Raw genomic sequence first — 22868 nt, forward strand, 5'->3', positions numbered from 1 at the left:
GGAGAGCGGACGGGATCCCGAGTTCTCCAGTGGGTATGGCCGCATGTGGTGGTTTCTCGAAGATACTGACTGATGTAGCCGTGGAGTAACTCCTGTCGGCAAATTGGCTCGCTCAAACCCGATCCCTTGCAGTTGCGCCTGGCGAGATATGCTCCCAACAGGATGCCATGTGCAGCATGTGAATCTTCACCGCTTGACTGACGCTCGACGAACGATAGCGAGCTCGATCTTGTGCCATCATGTCAGTTCAGGCTATCACAGGGCAGTTGGTCTCAGGGGAAGGAGTCATCTCCAATCAGGAGAAGACATCGACAAGGCAGGCCGTGGTGACTCTAACGGTCTCAACCAGTCAGAAGCCCGCGTACAACTGCCATGATGTGAGATGGACTCATGTTCCAGACAAACTGCAGCGGCCTCACCCGAAGCAGCATGCCTCATTACCCAACACGGAAGTGAACCCTCCTGGACATCTCCGGTCTAGGGAGAAGACAGCCACTAAGCGCCACAGACGCTGCCCCTGCCTGACAGCACTCACTATACCTCGAACCACAGAACCCCATCACCATCGCATGCGCTTCATAGCCCTGTCGTCATGATCACAGACAGACAGCCAATGGACGAGAGCAGCCCCTTTGGCCCCTGTCGTCTACATCGCACAACGTCAAAGCTTGGCTGCGTCCTTCGCGACAAACGGCATCACCAACTCACGGGATGTCAGCCGCACCGCAACGTCGAGCCAACGGCCTCGGTGCTGCCTGATCTATTCTTTGATGAGAATCCGGCAGTTCGGGACCAATGACGAGATGAGGGGGCGATGAGAGGCCGCTCGCCATCATCCCGGGGTCGTAGCCATGGTGAGTTGACCGGACTGGCCGTTCCTACAACCCTCTGAGCCCTCCCGAGTCTGACAGCGAGGCATTCTGGAAGACGGAGGCATCCTGGAAGAAATGTTACCAGCAATCCGGTATGCGCAAAGCAGCACTGCAAAAAACAGGAAGCCTTGTGAGGTCAAAGTGACGGCTGCCGTGGGTCAAGAGTGTGGTTGGTGGCCGCGTGGAAGGCGGCCGTGGAAGGCTGTGGATGGCTGTTAGTCTAAAAATGGACCCCACCCGCGACGGTCTGAGTGGAAGGAGAATAGGATGCCGGAGGGGACAGCCGGCCCGTTCGGCGGCCGTGGGGGCTGTGTGTGGTCCGTTTGCAGCGTAGTTCGGTGGGTTCCAGCGGCCCGTTTGGGCGGCCCAGAGGGAGGCCAGTCCCGCCCTACACCAGCGGCCGACGGCGACACTCGGCCAATGGGAGCGCTCGGCAGGAGAGGGAAGCCGTGGCTGAATGGAGAGGGAAGGACGGTGCTGCTTCCCCTCGAACTCTCGGACGGTGAACAGCGCTGTGGAAGCCAAAAACCAGTGGATTAGGTAATGGAAGCCGCCTAACCTAAGCCTTGAACGGCGTGGTGAGCGAAACATTACGGGGGACATCCATCCCCTCTCGGTCCAGTGTTCCTCGGTGTCGGCCGTGCGGTGCGGCGTCTCCACTTTTAACATCTTCACTCCAGGTCGTCGACCAGGGTGTCGCCTACTCTCAACTTCGACTTCGACTCTTTCATCGACACTTGGCCAGGGTCGCCATCGCACTCTGACGAACCACAGCGCACGAAACAGGCAAAGTCGTCGTGTTTCTGCTCGTCGTCGCATCGTCAAGTCCCCCTCGTGCTCCTCCCTCTACCCCACAGCGCGTATGCTGTCCTATCTCGACGGCTGACGGGGGGCGAGAGAAACAAAAAAGGTCTTTGCGCGCAAGAGAACGGATCATTATCTCATATTGTTCATGCATCGAAGCAGTCCAGGCGCCAGGGGGGGCTCCCATGCCCGCCGCCTGCGCGCGTCTGAAGTCTGCGGTGTCTGCTTCGCTTGCTCAAGCTTCTACAAACCACCTGATCTGGTTTCACAACCCCAAACTCTGTCGCGCGCCGCCCAACTACATGCGCTCAGTCACCACTCGCAAAGCTGCGGGCGGACGACCTCTCCTCTCCCACAATCCCGGGACTACGGCTCCCATGAAGGGGGGTTGACGAAGAGAGGGCGGCGCCAGGGGTCGGGCTGCGGTAAGGCCAGCGCAGACACGCAGGACCACACTGACACTGCGACTGGGACTGGAGAAGGACAGAAATGCGGGCTACGGAAAATGGAATTGTGTCTTTCTAGAAGGTCAATCTGACCAGCTCCTCGACGCAGGGGCATGCCAGCCAGTAGCTGCCCTCACTTTGCCATTGACTCCCTTCTCCCGCGCATCCCACCCCCTCCTCCTGCTTCCCATATCATTTCCATGGGACTTGACGCCCACCACTCGCGTGAGCACTTGGCCCTGCCCAGGTCTCGTCGGGCCTCCTCCTCCCACTGCCCCCTGGTTCCAACAATAATCCAGCATCGCCAACGGCATCTTTCCTCTCTCTGGCTGGGGGTCTCTTCATCGTTGGCCTCACTCAGCCCCTCCCCGCCCCTCCCCCGGCATACGTGCCTCGTCGTGCCTGGTCTATAAGAAGTCGATGGACGTATCACCATGGAGACCCCTATCAGCGCAGTCTCCAGGAAGCATATAGGACTCTGCCGCACCTTCTCAGCCTAATGTCTTCTCCCACTGCCGTCCCAGTCTCCAAGTTCAGAGAGCTTTCTCTCACCAGGATGCCTCCCACAACCAGATCGCAGGCTCAGCGGCAAGTGCCCCAAGAACAAGACGACGAGGACTCATCCGAATATCATGACTCCAGCTCCGAGTCCGAGTCCGAGAGCGGCTCCAGCAGCGACGACGCCATGAGCGAAGACGACGACGATGACAACGGGGAGGGAGACGAGCCCGACGTTGTCACGTCTCCCTCCAAACTATCTTACAGACTCGACAGGCTGTCTCCCGAGGACCGCAAACGCGTCCGCAAGACCTTCAAGAAGCCGCCGCAGCTCTCCCTGAAGCTCTGCCTCCTCCACGACAACCACTACGGGTTCGAGATGACGGAGCTGGTGCACCGCTCCATCCGCATCGGAGGCCCCGGCAGCCGCTGGAACGGTCTTCACTGCTCCTGCAGGGCGACAGACAGCCGGGACGGGCTGCCTTGCAAGCACCTGATCTGGCTCCTGGACCAGGTCGTCAAGCAGACGCTGTACGACCACGACCCGTCGTCTCCGCTGACCATGACGCCCGGCGGCTTCCCAGAGGAAATCGGAGACCCGTACAACGACATATCAGCTTTCCATTCAGACGTGCTCGCCGACGGCCTGCACGTCTTCAACCCCGACTTCGGAACCGGAGACGACTCCGACGACTCGGATGCCTCCGACGAATCCGACGAATCCGATTCCTCGGAAGAAGGCGACACATCGCGTCCTCTCGACCGGCCCATCCCGCACCGCATCCAGGAAGTGCGCGAGATGCTCTCCGCCATCTCCTCCAGCGCCCCAGAGGACTTCCGCCCCGACCTCCTCTCCTCGCCAACCTCCTCCTCCCGGCGCAGCAAAAAGAGCCCCATCAAACGGCGCGACCTCGAGGCCACAGTCTTCCGCATGCTCCTCGCCAACGACGAGTTCTTCCACTACTTCCTCTCCCAGATGCGCTCCACCGACCCCGTCAACGATCCCTTCCGCAAGCTCTCCCAGCGCGTCGACCGCGTCCTGCACGAGCTCGACGCCTTCGCCGCAGGAGACCCCTCCCGCCCCGCCTCCGCAGAAGGGCCCCGCGACGTCGCCTGGGCCGCCCGCCACATCACCGGCGTCGTCGCCCTCATCCGCACCAACATCTTCACCCGCGAGCGGCCCCTCGAGCCGTGGGAGCGCTCCAGCGCCGCCCGCGCCCTCGTCCGCATCCTCGCCGGCGTCGTCGAGCGCAACCGCGACTTCGTGCCCCCCGGTCTGAGGACGGCGGCGTCATCCGTCCCGCGGCAGGACCGGAACCTCTTCCTCCGCCTCGTCGGCGACCGCGACGAGGGCTTCGTGCTGAACGTGCTCGACCTGCTCCCCCCGGACGCCGCCGCGCCGTTCCTGCACACCCTCGAAGCCATCCAGGACCAGCTGGGCGTCCATGGCGCCCCCGCGAGCTACGTCGAAAAGTTCCGCTCGCTCATGTCGCGGCTGAGGAGGCGGGCGAGCGTCGCGTCCTCCTCGACGCCTGCGACGGGATCCAAACGGCAGAGTCAGGGCCCGGATCGAGGCAGCAAGAGGGTGAAGTGAGTCGCTGTCTCTTGTACAGAGAGACCTCCTCGTTGTCACCTTATGGAGGGGACCGGCTTTCCTACCATGCTTCACTTCTTCTGGCTGGCTGTCTGCGACATTTGCCTCCGTCTTTTTCCACCCTCCCCTTTGATCACAAACCCTCTGTTCATCACAGTCGACATTTCCTTGATTTTCTGTAGTTGAATATCCCCCCAGGCAGGTTTCTTTGCACACACACCATCTTTCCGTCTAGACTGCCCAGCTGTTGTACATAGAACATTGAGCCCAAGGCCCTATTTGGGTGCTTGTGCAAGAACTGGTGTACATTTATCTTAATCGGAGTTTTGTTCTGTAATTTAACATACCATGACCCATCACTCAAACTCATCTAGCCCCCTCCTCCTATTCATTACATGATTAAGTGTGCGTCCTTCTCATGACAAGCCTCTCGTCATAACTCTGCCTGCAGTTTTTCCAGCTGTTCGAGTACGTCGCGCAACGAGGGTCTGTCAAAGTAGTTGTCCTTCCAACCGCCTTCTGCCTTCATCCGCTCCCTCATGGCCAAGAAGTCTTCTGCCCAGGAAATCTCCTTCTTCCACCAGGCTGATGCGGCCTTCTTGATGTCCTTCTGGTCATCGCCGTTTTCCGCATTCGTAAACGCCATCTTGCTCCCCTTTCTGACGATTCTGCTGTTAAGAGTGGCTCGACGTCCGCGGGTGCAACGATCAATGAGAGCCCTCAGTTTAGGCGGTGTCCTGAGGTAATCCGGAAACTCGATATGCGCTTCTCGACGGTAGGATTGCCAAATAGAGGCTTGCTGCGGAGCGCCAGCGCCTTCAAACAAACACCACAGTACTCTTCCAAGCATATACACCTCTGAAGATTCCTGCTCTTGGGGACTCAGTCCCCACCAACAAATATTGTAGCCCCTTTCGGGATTCGTGTACTCTTCTCTATCCTGAAGCGACTCGAAGTCCGGGCACAACCTCTTCAAAAGTTCAACATAGTGGTCTTTGGCATCGTCAGGCATATTCTCGTCAGTGGCCAGGATACGAATGTACTCGATGGCGTTGACTTCTGGTGAGGCGAACTCGCACCATACCCCGCGCTGTTCAAAATCGCACATGATGGCGTCTCTATTTTCAGACAGCACGACGTTGTCCAAGCGAAGGTCTGGGTAGAAGGTGCCAGAGGTTTCCCGATAGTGTACCACACCGGAGGTGATCTGTGTGGCCCATTTGAACTGCTCCGCCGGTGTCAATGTGTTGCTTGCCTGCAAAAATGGCACGATGTCCCTCATCGTCCCGTATCGGTGGAACTCTAGAGTAAATCCAAGGACCGCCACCTTACTTCCGAAGGTGCACTGCTTCGTAACAAGATGAACTGGCCGTGACATGATGCTCGGGTGTGGCTTTGCTGACAAGAGTAGTTTCATCTCATGATACAGGTATTTGGTGTAACTGGTCAAGGTCTTGAAGATCCATTCGGTGCCTCGGATCCGAACGAGACATACGCTGTCGTGAATCTGCTCGACCACGTGTACTTCGGATATGTCAACGCACTCGGGCATCTCGACTGAAGGACCCCACATTTCAGAAAGAGCGGCTGATGAAAGTAGCTGGCGTTCTAGATAGTAGGTAGGTGCGACTTCGATCTGAATGGCCCTGGTATCGAGCGATAGATCCTTGAACACGATCCGAGACCCAAAGGGTACCGAGGTAAAGAGTGACCCGGGTTCGACGAGGCTCTTGGTCCAATACTGCAAAGCGCGGAGGATGTGCTTGGCAACGTTGAGCTGTTGTACCCGCGTCCGGTCTCTTGTATGGAAAGCCACGTCAAGGTCCAGCAGTTGGCGAACCTCTTGTGACTGGGTCGACTGTTCCGGGATGAAGGCATCGATGCGCATCGGTGTGATGGACTTCAGGAACAACGGCAGGACGTAAAACTGAGTCCCGAGGCCCGTACAACCGTCAATCCGCCAGAGAGGGTCGGGGAGGGGATCGAGACTGTCAATTCGGTTCTTCGGATTGAGCTGGGACGCATCCCAGTCCGCCGATAGCGGTTGCCTTGAATCGGCATTGTCATTATGGCTAATTTCGCGTCTCGAGGCGTCAGTGAAGGCGGCCGTAGGATGAATAATGTCGTGTATTATGTCCGACGCCAACTCCATCTTGTGGCGACAACGACGTCAAGTTTCAGAGGCCCAGTGAGACCAGGTCGTCCAATAGCGCAAAGGTTGTATAGTGAAGATGTTTCACGGCATCGAACCACGTTGCTTGTGGCAGTCAACGTCAGAGTTAGCGACAGACAGGTGGCGCGTGGGGGAAGGACGGGTGATCAAGTGACGGATCGCCGAAGGCTGGGTTGTTGGTCGCGTCGAGCGATGCTGTGAGACGTTGGAGGACGAAAGAGGGCGGGGGGATGCTGAAGGTCTCCTCCTGGCTGGCCTTATCCGCGATGAGCGACCAACGGGAACTATGGAAGACGATGGCGGGGCGACCGGGGAGAGGCGCGGAGGTTACGGGTTCGGCTGGGCGTGATCGTGGACGTGGGTATTTTGCATGATTATGCTGGGATCCGATTTGTGTGTTTGTGTGCTTGCCCTGCAGGTAGCTGCAGACAGACGTCGACCGGCGTCTGGGAGGGCGTGAGCTGATTGGTTGGGGCCGAGAGGGCTGACTGCGGGAGCAAGGAAAATGATGTTGGTTCGACCGGAGAGGGAAGTGGACTTGACTGCCCATGTGCTGGTGCCAGGGTCCAGTTCAGTCGCGAGTCGCGAGATGTTGGATCCAAAGTGGCTGGGGAGGGGGGGAGGTTTCGAAGCCCGAACTTTTGCAGACGTTACCTTAAGGTATTTTAACTTACACACCGAGGCAGTCGGACAAGCGCGGATCAAAAACGGGGTGGTCCTGCAACGGCAGTGCCGTCCACTCAGAGAACCAAGTGGCGACTTCCATTGCCTGTACTCCGTAAGCCGCATCGCCTTGGCAAGAGCCACGGCTTCCCCAGGTAAGGTGACCGACGTCAGATAAGGTGATATGTGAGGTGAGGCAGCTGCTGGCTGGCTGGCCAGGCAAGTCCTTCCGATGAGATGGCTGCTTGCTGTGTCGTGCGTGCCTTCTAAGTTGTGGAAGGCAGGCACATCACATGTTGGAAGAAGGTGCGATTCTGAGAGTAAGCAGCATGTACCTTGAGGAAGGTAGGTAGATGGGCAGGAGATTACATACGTTCCTTCCCTACATACCTTCCCTTCTTACCCATGGAAGGTAGGCAAGTAGGTAGGAAGGAGGCAGTGGAGGCTAAGGTAGAAAGCCAAGAATGCAGAAGCAAAACAAACCTGGAAGCTCACGGTCGAGGCCAGCTCAGCTGAAACTGCTTTCCTTGCCGATGGCGGTTGGAAGCTGCATGGCTCCTGCCTTGTTAGGTTCGTTATCGGCCTCGTCGTTTCTTTTTCCTCTTCACGGACGCCTCACTCCAACAATCTCCAACGGCCACTTCGCTGCCCCTCAATTCAAAAGGGCCCCGCCATCTCCCAGACCCCGTGTCTTAGACAAAGCACTCGTAGGGCAGTGAGAGCGACCAGCCGTTATGCAGTGTAAAGAACCTCGCCTTAGGCGGGTGGTTGCTAGCCCGGCTTGTTTCATTCGGGAAGACGGCTGATTGCAAGCTTGGGTCCAGATCGCGCCTGAGCAGAGGGCACAGCAGGCGGTATGCGGGCAATAGCCGCCATAAGCTCAAGTGGGAATCCCGTTGGCCAGAGACCGAATATATTACTTGAATGTGATAGATGATATAAATGCCATCCTCAGTCGCCGACGGCTGACGGCCGCGTAATCGGACCGCTTGGGACTGGCACAGTGGTACCTCCGGCGACAGATGCAAGCCATGCAAGCAGCACATCAGGCCAGTCGACACGGGAACTTGCCACTAAATAAAGTGCAAGCCGTTGACGTGAGTAACCGGACTTCGGACATGTCGTACCGGTCGTTTCGGTGTCGCGAGAGCTGGATGCCTTACTCGCAGTGACAATCCATCTGGCGGATTGTCCAGAAGCCCATCTCAACAGTCCATGTGTCAGCCAAGGCATCGCAGAAGGAACAAATCGCGGGAGCGCCCGCCTCGAGAAGGAAATAACAAGACCTGGAGAGCGCGGCATCTTTTCAAGGATCGTCACAAGAGCTGCCCTGTGCTTCGAGACCGTACCAGGTCCGCATGAGCACTGATACAGAGTACATCCCCCTACATTACATACGTGCCTGGGTACGTTCCATTGCCCTATATGGTAAGGTACGGGCGGGCAGACAGGCACAGCTTCGTACCTAGGTATGATGGCATCGTCAACTAACAAGGTAGGTAGATAAGGTACTAAGGCAAGGTATGTCGGTAGGTAGGCAAGAAAAAGGCCAAGTTGCTGGAATATCTGACGATGAGGGGAGGAAACAAACACGCAGCAACAGACGGGACGGACCTTACCTTCCATGCCTCTCCACTCCTCCTTCCCCCAACCACCACCTGCACCTGCCTCACCTGAAGTCAGAAGTACCGTGCTTGCCCGTGGTCTGTCTGCCTCGCCTTGCCTTGCCTTAGGTAATGCGCCTGCTTTGTGCCGTCCCGTCCGTTCTGGGTGCCGGGCAGCATCCAATGGAAGGAGGCTCCTGCCGGCACGGAGGAAGGGGCACATGAATGCCATTGGCAGTTGGATAGGACGGGAAGGAAGGCAGTAGGAGGCGTCAGAGACATACTGGCCCAGGCCCTGCCATCACCAAGCTTGTCTCGACCAGGCAAGGTGCCAGGAACGTCCAGCTCGAAGTTGCCATGAAATGACGCTAGAGACGCCCTTCCGTCTGTCCAAGGGCTGGGAAAGTTCGACGCTGCATCCGGAAGCAGCTGCACTTGAGATGCACCCCACGTGATGCTCGAACGCCAGCTGCACCTTCATCGTGCTTTCCACCCATTCATCCATCCACCCGTCCATCCGTCCATCCCTCGCCAATCCTCCCCAAAAAAAAATTTGACTGCTGGGGTTTGCTTTTGTGCCAACCCAGAGTAGTCCGATCGCAGCCGGATCTACTGCTCCTCGATTGGCCGGTCCAGTCAGTCCCGTCATCTTTCACTTCGGCGTTGCTGCACCATGTCCTTCGCTACCCTACCTCACGGCCGCTTTACCCCAACTTTCGGAGATCCTTGAGATCATGTTCATCCCATCTGGTCCTGGCACTCTCCGGCGCCACCCTTCTTCCGACGTCCTGGCCATACGGCACCTCTCGGTCTCTCGCTTTCCTCTCTCAGTTCTGCGCCATGCTTGTCCATCGTGCCTTGCCGCCACTGTACAGCACGTCCAGCTGTTGGAGCAAGCGTCGTCCTCAACAAATTCTGGTCGTCCATCCCTTTGATGAGATGCTGTTTCCTCTCTGCAAGTCACCAAACCATCACATCATTCGCTGCTTGTCCTCCATCACCATGCAGGTTCTGTGGGGGGCTTGCGAGACTTTGACCACTGCCGGCAGCACCATCTTTGGGGGTCAAGAAGGGCCGGACGGGGCCGTCCTCTCAGTTCCAAGTACAGAGACGCCCCTGGGATAACTCAAGCAATACTGCAGCCATAATATGGACGTGCCTATGAGTTCATGAAAGGCCGCACAGCCTCTGTCCGCCTACAGATGGAACAAGACGACGACCCTTGCACTTCCTTCCCCTCAACAACTTCCCCGAGAATTGTTTGAGCGGCTGGCCGCCCAGGCTGAGTCCAGACGCCGTGTACGCCGAGCTGCATTTCGGGAACCAGCCGCCTCCCCTCGCCGGTGTCAATGCCACCGTGCCGCGACCCTGGAAAGAACCGGTTACCCATTATAGCCGCCTTTTCGATGGGTCAAATGGTTGCTTGCCACGACAAGCGCAAATCTTGAGAAATCATCACCGTCTCTCTGCCCACTTTCGAGGAAGTTTCCCGATGAAAACCTGGCCGTCCTTGAGGTTCGTTCTCACCGGGTGGATATATCCACTCCTTGCCATAGGCCGATGCTGGTGCCCGAGTCTCCCGCCCGCCCGCTCGGCCACTTTGCCTTCACCGAGTGCAAGGTTGGCCTTGCTCCGGCGGAGGCTAGAGTGACGGAACGTCTTCCGCAGGTGGACCATGCAAGTGCGGCTGCACCTACATTACATATGGAACACTGTAGGTTATTTCGACCTGACCGAATGCCCGCAAGTTGTTGACAAACGACACAGATCCGACCTTCATCCAAGGATACCGCCTGTTCAAACAATCCCCACGGGCTTGTAACCCTCAGCTTGCCGACTTCCAGCTGGGGAGGTCTACAAGCCTAACTCGGAAGAGCAGTGCCTCTGCAAGTCCGGTAATGGATTGACGGTGCCGGGCTTTGAACTCTCACGGTTGAAAGCTCTCGTTAACTCTTCGTTGATGGTCTTGGCATACACAGAAGTTGCCAGAAAAAAAAAGTTGACCACTAGCGACACCTCGATCGGATTTGGACCTCCGCGTCCGTTATTCGTCAATTCACATGTTGCCGGCCACTGGGCCAGGGTGTGTGGCAGTGGGCCACCCCCAATCCTACCGTCCCGCTCCTATCAACTCCCGCCAGCCCAGAAAAAAAATATGCTGCATTCCAAGGTTGCCGTCACACAGAAACGCAAGTTTCTGCACGGATACAGCAGCGAGGAGGACGGAAGAAGCGCAGAGCATTGGCGAGAAGTCCAACAGTGGTGGGAGATTGACGTGTTTTTCGCACGAGTGGGCCGCAAAATAATTCGCGCTACACTAGGAGACATGCGAGCTACCTAGACTCACGCACACCCTCATTTGAACGTCCCGGGGTCTGTTCATACGATTACGGATCGATTCTCTCGGCTCGTTGGGTAACCATCCACATATAACACTCCCAGCTCACCGGTTGCCCATTTGAGCTTAAACCAGCCACGGTATCCTGCGTCCCTCTACGCCGATGCCCCTCACTCCCCGATGCTTGCTTTCCTTCTCGTCACCGTCACTGTTGGAAAGACAAGACAAGACGAACTTTGTGCACCCGACGGGCGACCAAGCTTGGTTCAGGGATCGAACTCATGTACTTTGTGCGGCAGGTGCGAAATACTGACTTCACCTCGCCTCACACAACTGGCACGGCTTCATGCAGAGAAACGTCGGATGTTGATTTGATACGAGGCCATTAGTGGGTGGTTCCCTGACCTCATCAGCTGCATCGATCAAGGCGTCCGTTATTGGTGGTGGCCGCGCATGCAGGGCCTGCTCGGCAGGCTCCCTTGCCATTGAAAAGGCCAAAACCGTTGACCGACATATTTTCCAAGAAGAGATGGGGAGTGTTTGCTCTCTGCCGGGACACCATTTTGCATGATCCGCATGATGCACCTCGTCGACCGTCCAACGATTTGACAGATGCGAATTCCAGAAGAGGACAACCTTTCGTGGCCGAGAACCTAGAAACCGCAGCCTGGTACTCTTCTGGAATCGACGGGCGAGCTGCAGATAGCGCGGTCAATTGCTGGGTCGTCGCCAGCTGTGTCAAATCATCAGTCGCCTGGCGGACCGCCATCCATGGATGACGGCTAAAGCAGGGGGGCGGCGTCAAGGGCGGTCAAGGCTGTCTGGTTGGACATGGGGCTGGCGAGACGCAAAAGTGCGTATCCTGCAAGCTTCACTTTTTTTTTCGACAATCGGCAGGGCTCTTCACACAGCGTCTCGCTTGACGGCCCAGCGCCGCGGCGCGGCCTGGCCATGTGGACTTGGGCAGCGGTGGTGTTGGTGTTGGTGTTGGTGTTGGTGATGGTGGCAGTGGCAGTGGCCTTGTTGGTAGGTGTGGTGGGTGGTGTACGCACGCCCGGTTACTGGACCAGACACGGCTACATCATCCTCTAGAGCGGAGGATGCTGATGCTCCTCAATCATATGTAAGCCACTGACAGAGTCAACTGACAGCCTGGCCGATCGGCCAATAGACTGGGAAATCAGCCAATTGAGAGTCGGTATTCGACCAACGGAGCGCCTTCGATCCGACAAGATGGAGAAGAAGCTTCTCCCCCCAAATCCCCAAGATTTTTGTCGACCGTTTTTCTGGGACTGATGTCGTGTCTATCTCGGCTATAGTGGAGGCGACAGGGGGGCATCATCGCATTGTGCCTCGAAGAGACATTTCCATCCACCACACCTTTGCGCCGTCTCATGGACAAGCGGTGACGGCCCCTGGGTTGCGACGGATGCACTTCCCTAAAGAAAACCAACAACGAGGCTCTTCCCAGCACCCACACATACGATATAGGTGCCAGACCGCGGACGTACACACCTCTTTGACTTAGCTCCTCCAGAGACTTACCAACCTGGTCAAAGAGGTGAACGGTGTCAGACCCTCGGGACCGTGGCGCTTTCCGATGGAACGTTGAGAAGCGTGGAGGTCAGATTGGCAAACAGATGATTAATGAGCCAAATCCGGGGGGTTTGCGGCCGCAGGGGAATTGGTTGGCTGCCTCGGCCTGCTGGTAACATGGCACGGTACAGGGTGTTAGCCGGGCGATGAAGTATGATGACTCCTCGTCTGGTCAGATCACGTCGTCGCCCGCATGGGGTCATTAATGACAACTTCACGTAAGCACTCGCACCCGAAAGCCCACATGTTAGGCAATGCCTAGCCTTGAGCAACCACTCGTCTCCCGAAACCAACCGAGGACCCCGGAGGCCACGATGCGCTTTCTCGTTGGCGGCGTTCGCTGCGGTAAATGATCATGAGAATCAGCAGATCCCACGGCTGAGATTAGCCTCGGGGTCTTGCTGGCGCTTAGTCTTGGGCTCTCCAGCTAGGCAGACGGAGCAAACAGACAGCTGCTGGTAACACAAGAAGAGACGCAACGGAAAGGTAGAATCAGGATCAGCACTGCTCACGACATTCGGTACCATGGCGCCCTCTTCCCCACCCCTGCTGCTCTGTTCCCATCAGACGGGCAGCCTGAAATCCATCCACTCGGCAGGGGCGGGAAGATGCTCGGCTCCTCCTCTCGCGTGGCGTGGCGTGGCCTCAGAACCCCTGTCCTTTTCATGAGTACCCCTCAGACCGGTGAAATACAATTCAGCACGGGTGCAGCCCACTTCCTCAACTTCTCTCACCGAGTCTTCTCACTTCAGCCTCGACTCCTTCGACAGAGACTGACCGACCAGCACAGGCACGCCAATCGCCAGCAACAGAGTCTCTATCGGCACGCTCTCTGATCTTAGCCAGCCCGCGCGCGCAACGTTCTGCTCCACCGCAGGAGACATTGCTAAAGCGAGCATCGAGAACCCCAACGGCTCCGAAATCTGGTCGCGAGCAGGCGAGACAGCGCGAGACGCCTGGGCTCAGACCACGACCAAAAAGCACGTTGCGACAGCAGCGAAAAGCCAGCAAGAAGGAATCCGGGACGCAGAAACAGCGACAGAAGCAGACGCACCTAGACAACAGAGCGGTATACCATACCAATCGAGCACGCACGTACACTCGCAGCCAGATACCGTTGAGAGTCGGCAGCACAGCGCACACTTGCCTTGCCGCCTTTTCCTTTCGTTGTTTCCCCCCGTTTCGGCCGAGTGTCTGCTGTCAAACAGGGCCTGTCTCTCTCTGTCTGTCTCTGTTGCTCTTCACAATTGCCCATTCTAGCCCGACTCCCTATTGTTCGCTTCCACTCCTCTTTTCTTTCCCCTACACTGACTTGTTCTTCCTCCGCCTCCTGTTTCTCGCCGAGTCATCAACCCTCCTCTCCTTTCCCCTACCTTACCCTCTTTCCAGTACTCCACTCGCGCACAAGGGGTGCCATTATGTGGCAATGGCTCTCGTGAGACCGTAGCTCCCCCACCCCCTCCCGGTGAGGCGCAATTTTCTACGCTGCCCTTGTGCTTCGCTGTGCCTGCTCACTCCTGGCTGCCTGCCTGCTGCTGCTACTGTTGCTGCTGCTGCTGCTACTGCTGCTGCTGCTGCTGCTTGTCTCTGCTGTATACATTATACACGCCACCGGTTGTGGTACTTCGTCTCGCTACTAGGCTCTGTCCAACACACCCTCTCTCGTCGCATCAATCATGGTAAGAGATGTCCCTGCTTCCCGGCTTGCGGCAGCGTGCATGGGATATATCACCGATCTTCCCCATTGTCCTTCCAGCCCAGCTGCCGTCTTAGCACCCGCATCATTGCACACACGCTGTCCCCTCATATCTTTTGTTAGCCCAGGCTTTTCTATCTTTGCTGGTCACGCCCCCTCCTCCGTTTGCCCTATCACCCAAATGTGCGGTGAATTGATTTCGTCTTAGAATCATCATAATCTCAAGAGGCGCCGGCCTCACGGCCTCGAGGACGAATCTCCTTTAGTGCCAGCGCAACAGAGCTCGCAGCCTCTCCTAGCTCCTCCTCCATTTGACTTCCACTGTCTACACCCAGACCTCAAACATCAGATTAATCAAATCGCATCCTTCTACAACCTCCAAGGGTACCAACTTCATCAAGCAGCCCTGGAAACTTACTTTGGCACATATTACGACCAGCCGCCCAAAAGACATAGGCCATTACCAGAGAACTCGATGTCTTCGCACATGCCCGGCGGTTCCATTGCTCAGGGCTCTTCGGAGAAGTCTCAGCAGGCCATACACTACGGTCAACATCATTTTGCTGATGGCGAACCGGGACCTTCCGCCGGTCTTCATGGTTCTGGTCTTGCAACTGGGCTAGTTGAAGGCATAGCCGGCCTTCTAGGAGGTTGTTGCCAAACGTGCTTCTCTCCTTGTACATTTACTGTTCCTGAGGGTATGTACGCATCATGTTTCCCGGTGTCCTAGTTTGGTCGTTTATTCACAGGCTATCAGGGTACCAGCTCGTCCCAGCACCAAGTGCCTTTGACTATGGAGCTACCACCGGTTATGAGGTCGAGAAACGGCCTTCAGTGAACGTCGCTCAACAGGATGTCTATGTACCGACAACCATACCGCCCAACGAGTCCACCGCATTCTCGAGCGCAGACTCTGGGCTGATGGGCACCTACGTGACGAGCTATCAGTCTGCACAAGAAAGCCCGAACCAGGCTCTGACGGTACCGCCTGCTGTATCCGACAACCTGGTATACACTGACATACCGGTGCCTGCCTACTACACCAATGCTCCAAATGCCTCCGCTCCTGACGCTTCTCAAAACTCGTCGGGCATCACCAGCCATCCTGCGCCCACGAATGATTTGCTCTCAACTCCATACAATACTGCACTCGTAGGTCCATCTCTACCTCCAACCATGCAACATCAACGGGACCTGGCCGCAGTGGCCTCGGAATATCCGTATGCCATGCCGGAAATGTGCGTCAAGGATGAGGACATCGGGCAATCGGGCTCGGCTTCTCGGCTTGATATCGTCTACTCTCATCAGCGAGCCCCGGCCTCGAAGCGTGGACCGTTCAAGGATATCAGGCAGCGCCAGGAGACGGCCAACACCAGGAAGATTGGATCGTGCGTGCGCTGCAAGATGCAAAGAATTCGCGTGAGTAAAGACCAGGATGCGTCTGGACAGACGTCGGGTGAGGCATCCCAGAAAGACGACTGATGATTTGACCAGTGCGTACCGGATCCCGACGATGAAACCGCGTGCTGCCTTACCTGCAAGCCCAAAGCGAATAGTATCCACCACAAGCACCTCTCTCGTCTCCCTTGTATCCGTGCGAAGCTCACTGACGTCAAATGCATGAAGCCGGGCCAGGTGCATGGGTTTGAATGGACGCTGCGCTGGGGAGACAACGGCCCTGTAGACAACATCGCCAACTGGGCGTCTTCGGATGTGAAGATCATCAGAGTGACGGAGGGCTACGCGCGGGGGATGTCGGTGCAGCTTCACGTGCGTGAATTTATTCCTCAGCCAGGCGACAAGCTGGAGCGTTCTTGGGTGGGACCGGATGGTTCGAAGAAGTCGGTACCGATTCCTCCCTACGCCATAACCGACCTCGATGAAGCCCAGGCAGCGTACCAGGACTACATCAAAAGGGGCGTCGTCGACTGCTTCTCGTCGTTAGTTGAGGGCGTAATGGGCGCCCGGGATCATCTACTCTTCACAACTTATAGCAAGGCTTGGCAGCTTTCTCAAGATCCGAGAATCTCTCCAGAAGAGCGGGAGCTTTTGACGCAAACTTTGGAGCTGTGGGTGGCGGTTCGCTTAACCACAAAGTCGGTGGAGATTGTGGGAAACGAGACGCTCGGCATGGACCGTAACATCCTGGACAACAGCAGCCCACAGCATGGAAAGATCCCTCTTCCGCCAGTCATGGGCGCCCAGCTGGACTTAGTCCTCATCCAGCATATCCAGACGAGGCTCAGACGCGACATGCTGGAGAAACTCCAGAAGATGACCCAGCAAAACAAGCAGAAGACATGGCTGACAACGTACCTGGTGACATTCATACTACTACACAACATTGCGCTTCTGGCAAACCACGATGCATCTTACGCCAGAAAACACGGGATGAAGGTGAGAAGACTAGAGTCAGAACGGGAGAATCGATTAGACTTGGGACGCGACGCTTTGTATTTGGATGGATTGCTGACAGATGACTGTCATTACAGACAAAGTTCGCTCGAGAGGCAGATGTTCAAGAGTATCACTGGGGTACGTACGACTGCTGGGATCGAGTGATCTTTTATCGTCCCAGCGAGTGATTTTGTTGAGTAAGACATGCTGACGGACCACTGGTGGATAGGAGGCACGATTCTTCTGGCATACTTCCACTACTGCAACAAGAACGTGGCCCCATTTAGCGAAGACTGCAGAGATCAGGATTTGCAACAGCTGGCTCAATTGGACGAACAAGCGATCCAATTTGTTCACTGGACTCGATCACAGGTCATGGCACACAGTAAGCGGGGTTTCTTCATTTTTTCACGATGCGGCGGAGCCATTCAACCACTCCACTGATCTTGGAGACGATGATCTCGTGCTCTTAATGTGCCAGATGAGGGGCAAAGGACTCAGCTGCGTTGAGACTAGTGACTAACGTGATGGAAACCAGGAAACGAGTGGGACGAGCTTTACGAGGACAACGCATACGAGAAGCCATACTTTTTCGTCAGTCAACTCTTCCAGCGAGACTGGCGACCCCAAGACTGGTCAGCCCATGACCTGGAACCCCGAAACTTGGAAAACTGCGCGTGTTAGGCGAACCGAGGGTGGAATTGCCGTGGTGCGTGGCGCGAGCGGGGAGGATCTCCTTTTTCTTTTTTCCACTTTCATCATGTCTGGGACCAGGGAGGGATGCACTGCAGGGGCTTGCAGAGGCGCAATGCGAGCAGGCCAAAAGAGAAGTCGTTGGCTTTCAACGTCTGGCATGGAATCGGAGTTTTTTAGGCCAAGCCCTCGCCGGTTCTACCGCCTCTACTGTGCTGGGACTCTCGATCGGAGATCTGTCCATGTCTGTCGAGTTTGCCGAGCGACGAGGAAGAATGTATTTTGGCAGTTCCTTTTGTCGGGATACCATGTTTTTTTCGTTGCGAAAGAATGGGGATGCCGGCGGAAGCCATAACGATGATGACAAGCGGAGAAAATGTTCAGCGAAACACTTGGCGTGTGTATGTGCGCGCGTGGCCGTTGTAATGTATTGCGTTATCAAGCTCAAGGTGCAATTTGCCGTGAGGGATCAAAATCACAAGCGTCCAGTCATGTTTGTGTTTCGCCGGGTGCAAATAGGCGACAACAGTCCCGATCCGGAGAGGCGATGGAGCTGCAGACGACGTTGGGGGATGGAATGGGATTCGTACGATAATTCAGATACTGGTTCAGTAACGAACGTCGTTTATCATTCCTTTTGGCTGGTGGCATCGCATCAGTGGCCATCACATGAACTCTGGATTCTGTTGGAATCTTTGACGAACCATGTCTCGGGTGGGTTTGTAGATCAGCGATAGGTGTGCCGTTGGACAGGGTCCTGCATGTGTCCTGCAGTCGAGTGTGCCGTAGAAGGTGTGGAGTCCAACGCCATTCGTAGGAGTCCTTCACCGGCCGTCGCAGGCCCCCGCCATTTCATCACATTTCATCTGCATCTCTGGTTCGCGGGCCGGGCCAGTGCTGTCAAAAAAAACTTAAATCCCAGACAAGACAGAGCTCAGACAGGCTGATGGGCACAGATAAACGCGCGCAAATGAACAGCAAGAGAAAATCGGAATGTAGCCCTCGAGTGGCAATCTGGGGATCAAGGGGGTGGGAGGAGAGGGGATCGGAATGGAGGCTGGGGGTTTCATGGAAGGGGGGGTTCGAGATTGGGATGTTGGGACGGGGATGGGGATGGGGATGGGGATGCCGATGGAGGGGGGACGGGAAATTGGAATGGAGAAATGCGGTGTGGTGTTCGTTTGTAAGTAGACCAGTTCGTCAACATGAAGACGGGAATGAAGGAGCATGCGCCGGTCTAGACTTTTTTTTTTGTTGGTTCGACAGTCACGATTTCCTATCTCAAGAGAGTGCTTGTGGCGAGATTGAGCAGAATTTATTACACGGAGGGGTAGAAAAAGAAAATGGTGGAAAATCAACAAGAAAGAACCATGAGGGTCCCCTGACGTGCCGTGCCATGCCATCCATCTGGCTTCGCAACACCTCACGCATCCGAACTGGCTATCCGTGTCGCTTGCCAGGAAAGCTCCCACATTCTCTCGCTGGATGGGATCGAATCCCCTCGGCAACTATTCGTACGGTCCGGATCCGGTAAGGAAACCCAGCCGGCCAGCGGGTGCGCAAACTGCCATTGGCCTGCAGGTCGCAATGCGGCCACGGATTTGCAAGGTTCCCGGGAACGGAGAGGTCGGAGAGGAGGGGCGCGAGGAGCGTTCAAGGGTGGATGACGGTCACCGGTCGAGGTCGTGGTGGTGGGTTGGGCGATGAAGTTCAATGAGGTGTAGTCAAGAGTGGAGAAGGTGAGGTCGGAATCTGGGCGATACGTTCCCGTGGCCCCACTCCCCCATCCCTTCCACTGGAAGTCCACACTCACTGTCATCGGACGGCGGGCGCCAGCCATCTGTGGGAAGTGGCAGGGATGTGACTCGTCAATGGAAGGCGCGTCCGGAACGGCTTGCAGTGGTCCCAACCATCGGTGTCAGGGGTCGCGGCTTCTGCATCCCGTTCGCCTATTCTTCGGCTGCCTACCTCTGTGCATGGGCCCCAGGCGCAGACAGAGCAGAAACCAGTAAATGCTTTCCCGGGACATGTCCAATTCAACATCGCCAACTCCCGATGGGACAGCCGTCGACGTCCCTCTCCAGTCGTCGTCTCCGGCTTCCCCTACGAATACGGACTGGACGTGGACGGGACGCACAGAGTCTGCTGCGACGTCGTCTTCAACCGCCGCCACACCAAAATTCCCTTTTTGCTCTGCCTTCTCTTTATGGAGTATGTCTGCCCAGACAGACCCCTCGGGCCTTCTCCATCAGCCCCCCCCTCTCCACCATTGCAGGTTCCCTTCTTTGCTTTTTCCTCATTCTATCCTCGGTTTATGTATGTCTCCAGTTGCTCGCGTCTGTGGGACAAAACGCCTCTACCCACAGCACAGCAGCGCAGATGCAGATACAAGGTATCTTTTCGTTTACGGTACGTATCTCGTACTCGAGGTCCCAGTGCGTGCCTCTAGCGGATACACGTCGTCCTGAGATTCTTCATTGCTTTTCCCGTTGGGACACAGTTACGTTACCCATGCTGTCGACTCCACGTTCCGACATGGATAGCTTAGACACACTCACAATAGCGCAACGGATTCTGCCAAATCTGCAAGAAAAACCCTCCAGCCAGCTGCGAAAAAGCCATCGCTGCAGTTCCCAACTTCGGGGCATGCAACCAAACAAGATTCGGCTTCAATTTTCAACCACATGGCTCGACTTTTTTCCCACTTGTTTTAGCTACCACCCTGGACCTGGAACACATCGCGGCGTGCAGGGGGCCCTGAAGCCGCCTGCGATTCGTCCTCGCTCCATCTGATTTACGGCTTCTCGTCCAGGCTCCCGAGATCGAACAAGGTTGCGTTGGACAAACGACGAGCGCCGCAACCAACAGCAGGCCCGAATGACGAGATGCGCCAAAGCAAAGGGAACCTCAGCTTCGGGTAGCCGTACTTTGAGGCACGGTAGACGCTAATCTTCTCGCCTACAACCGTCCCAAAACCAGCCCAGGGCCACGACAGAAATGAATCGGTGGAAAGCAGCGCAGCACGCCCATCGTCGTCGCGCTGTACTGCTATTACCACATTAGCTTGAGGTGAAGGCAGTTAGTTGACTGGCCAGTCCAGTCTGCCCACGCTCCATCCAACCATCAGCACCATGACACACATTCACTGGATGGCACAACATGGATCGGATCGACCATGGTTTGCCAACATCGACCTCCCGGAGCGCACAAAGCCATTTTACTGCCCGGCCTACGGGGCCTGGAAACGCCAACCACACCGCTCGACCGTGCCTGGTGCTCCCGAACACCCGTCGACCCGTCATCGCCCCGACGGCTTCACCTCCTAGTGCACGTTACACAGCGGACATAAAACGTCCATGCTGATCATCTCCCGCAGCGTCGCGACTTCTGTCGAATTTAATTTTTTTTGTTCTTTCAATCCCTTTTCCTCACCCCTTCTCGATGCCCGTCTCGTCTCGCGGGATCTTGGTCGATCGTACGGATACACTGGCCAAAGAGGCGCTCGCCACAAAACGTGGCTTTTGCTCTCCTACCAAGGAAAGTCGTCAAAAACATTGTCTCTCAGTGCACGCCCTGGCTCCACAGCACCCTGCCCTGCTGGGCAGCTCCATGGCTGAGAAGAGAGTTGGTGATCCATGTTCATCCAATGTCGAGCTCCCTCGTCCGTCTCTGTCGCTGGCGCCGCGGTCCCCGTTGCATCCCTCCTCTTATCCACCACCGCCTGGCTTGCTTCAATCTGCATGGAAGCGTCCGTTTGTCAATCCACATTGGAAAGACTTGGTCACCACTTGTCTTCGATTCCCGTCACGATCCCGTCATGGAATAGAAAGGCGACATCCGTGCCACCACGAGGATGGAGTTCCATCGGAGTAAGTCTATCTTCCTTCCACTTGTCTCTAGCGCGCATCGGATCAATCCCTGTAGCTAGCTGCCGTTCTTGTTGCAGGCCAGCAGCTAGCAATCCGTTCGTTCGTTCGTACGTGCGTATGCATGTAGGTACATACAATCGACGAATGCCTAGGCGCACAGCATGCCCAAGCCAAGATACCTACACTACACACATCATCAACAACACGGATGAGCGAAGGCGCATCCATTTTTACCCTAGCTTGGTCTGCAATTGGCCCTCTCGACTGGTCTGGTGTCTACATTTCAATCTCGGTTTTCGTCCATCGGATTCTTGCGTCTATTTGCTCAATTTCTTTCTATCCCTCGCGACTCGCCACACAGCTGTCGTCGCGGAGGAGGAAAAAAAAAAAAGGATTTTCTGGACCCAACGACGAATGGACGTTTACGGATGCGTGCCCCTCCCGCAGCCACTGTTTCTAGCCCACCCAGCTCCCCTCATGCATCGCGTCGTCGTCCACGTCCCTCCACCCTGTCCAGGTGTCTTTTTTTGCGAACCCCGCCGTCTCACATGAACCAACGTCCATTGCTTAATCAACTCTTATTCTCACACTCGTTCTGCTGTCCACACCCATGCCCGCAAAGCCAAGGGCATGCCTGCTGTCAGGATACGCAGAACAATGACAGGATGAAGCAGCTGGGGCTGAGCTGAAGCACGGCACTTCGCTGGATACCGACCCTAGGTGCGCGCGTGCGCGCGTGCGCATCGTACCTTTTTTTTTCTTTATTTTTATTTTTTCTATTACCATGCTGGATTCAGGTCGGTTCATCATAATCACGGCTCAGCCTAGCCCGGCCAGCCCCAAACCATCCTCTACTCCCCTATCTTTTCTTCTTTTCCGCCGGGTACCTGCGAGGTTGCTATGCGCTTTCATCTCATGTCGTCGCACTGGGCCGTCTGGCTAGCTACCTCTTTCACTCCTGTCGAGGACAACACACAACACACGGTAGGGGATCGAGAAAAAAAAAAAAAAAGGTAGCCAGGTGCAGGTACTTGGGTCCCTCCTCACCGGTTCGGGACAGTGCTTTCTTTCTGTGCCTTTCCTTCCTTACCTTTCCACGTCCCATCCCGCGGCGCCTACCTCAGATTGTGGATTGTGGATGAAGCAGGTGCAAATACCCATCTTTCTTTCCCTCCAGTTTGGAAACACCCATGACAGTGCTTGCAGCAACAAATGTAAGGCAAGGCAAGGTTGGCTTGCTAGGAAGGCGTGTGTGTTACTTCCTTGCCGCATCTATTCCACTCCACGTCTGCCTTTCTCTCTCTTGCCTCTCTCTACCGGTATCCATACCTCTTTCCAAAGTCGTTTGTGTATCGATCGCATCTAGTGCACCTGCGACTTGTCATTCTGCTGCTCCTGCTCCTGCTGCGGCTGCTGCTTCTCATGCTCGTCTCGACTTGCACCTACCTTACCTTACCTTACCTTCGTGCTTGCTTCCCGTCCCTGCCTCATCTGCCTACCTTGCCATATTTTTATTTTATTCTGCACACCTTACCTGAGGTAGCTGCGACTCCATCTCCCTTCCGTTCTTTGGTCCTCTGACCTCATTACTGTTTCTTCTCCGGCCTTGACTTAAAATGTCTTGA

At 56.0% G+C, this 22868-nt stretch overlaps 3 protein-coding genes across 3 annotated transcripts; 2 read left to right on the forward strand and 1 right to left on the reverse strand.

Annotated features, from left to right (window-relative positions):
* Positions 1–2621: 2621 nt before the first annotated feature.
* COL26b_002984 (uncharacterized protein) lies at positions 2622–4214 on the forward strand (the record flags this gene model as incomplete). The annotated part of the gene is made up of 1 exon (XM_053175890.1): positions 2622–4214. One exon carries the CDS (start codon positions 2622–2624, stop codon positions 4212–4214), a length of 1593 nt encoding a protein of 530 aa, XP_053040057.1.
* Positions 4215–4647: 433 nt separating this feature from the next.
* Positions 4648–6366, reverse strand: COL26b_002985 (uncharacterized protein; the record flags this gene model as incomplete). Its single annotated transcript, XM_053175891.1, has 1 exon — positions 4648–6366. One exon carries the CDS (start codon positions 6364–6366, stop codon positions 4648–4650), a length of 1719 nt encoding a protein of 572 aa, XP_053040058.1.
* An 8629-nt stretch (positions 6367–14995) lies between these two features.
* On the forward strand, positions 14996–16869 carry COL26b_002986 (uncharacterized protein; the record flags this gene model as incomplete). The annotated part of the gene is made up of 3 exons (XM_053175892.1): positions 14996–15703; positions 15779–16681; positions 16777–16869. The coding sequence occupies 3 exons, from the start codon at positions 14996–14998 to the stop codon at positions 16867–16869; spliced, it is 1704 nt and encodes a 567-aa protein (XP_053040059.1).
* Between the last annotated feature and the right edge of the window lie 5999 nt (positions 16870–22868).

Source organism: Colletotrichum chrysophilum (assembly GCF_026319265.1).
Source record: "Colletotrichum chrysophilum strain AFK26 chromosome Unknown scaffold_16, whole genome shotgun sequence".
Taxonomy (NCBI): Eukaryota; Fungi; Ascomycota; class Sordariomycetes; order Glomerellales; family Glomerellaceae; genus Colletotrichum; species Colletotrichum chrysophilum.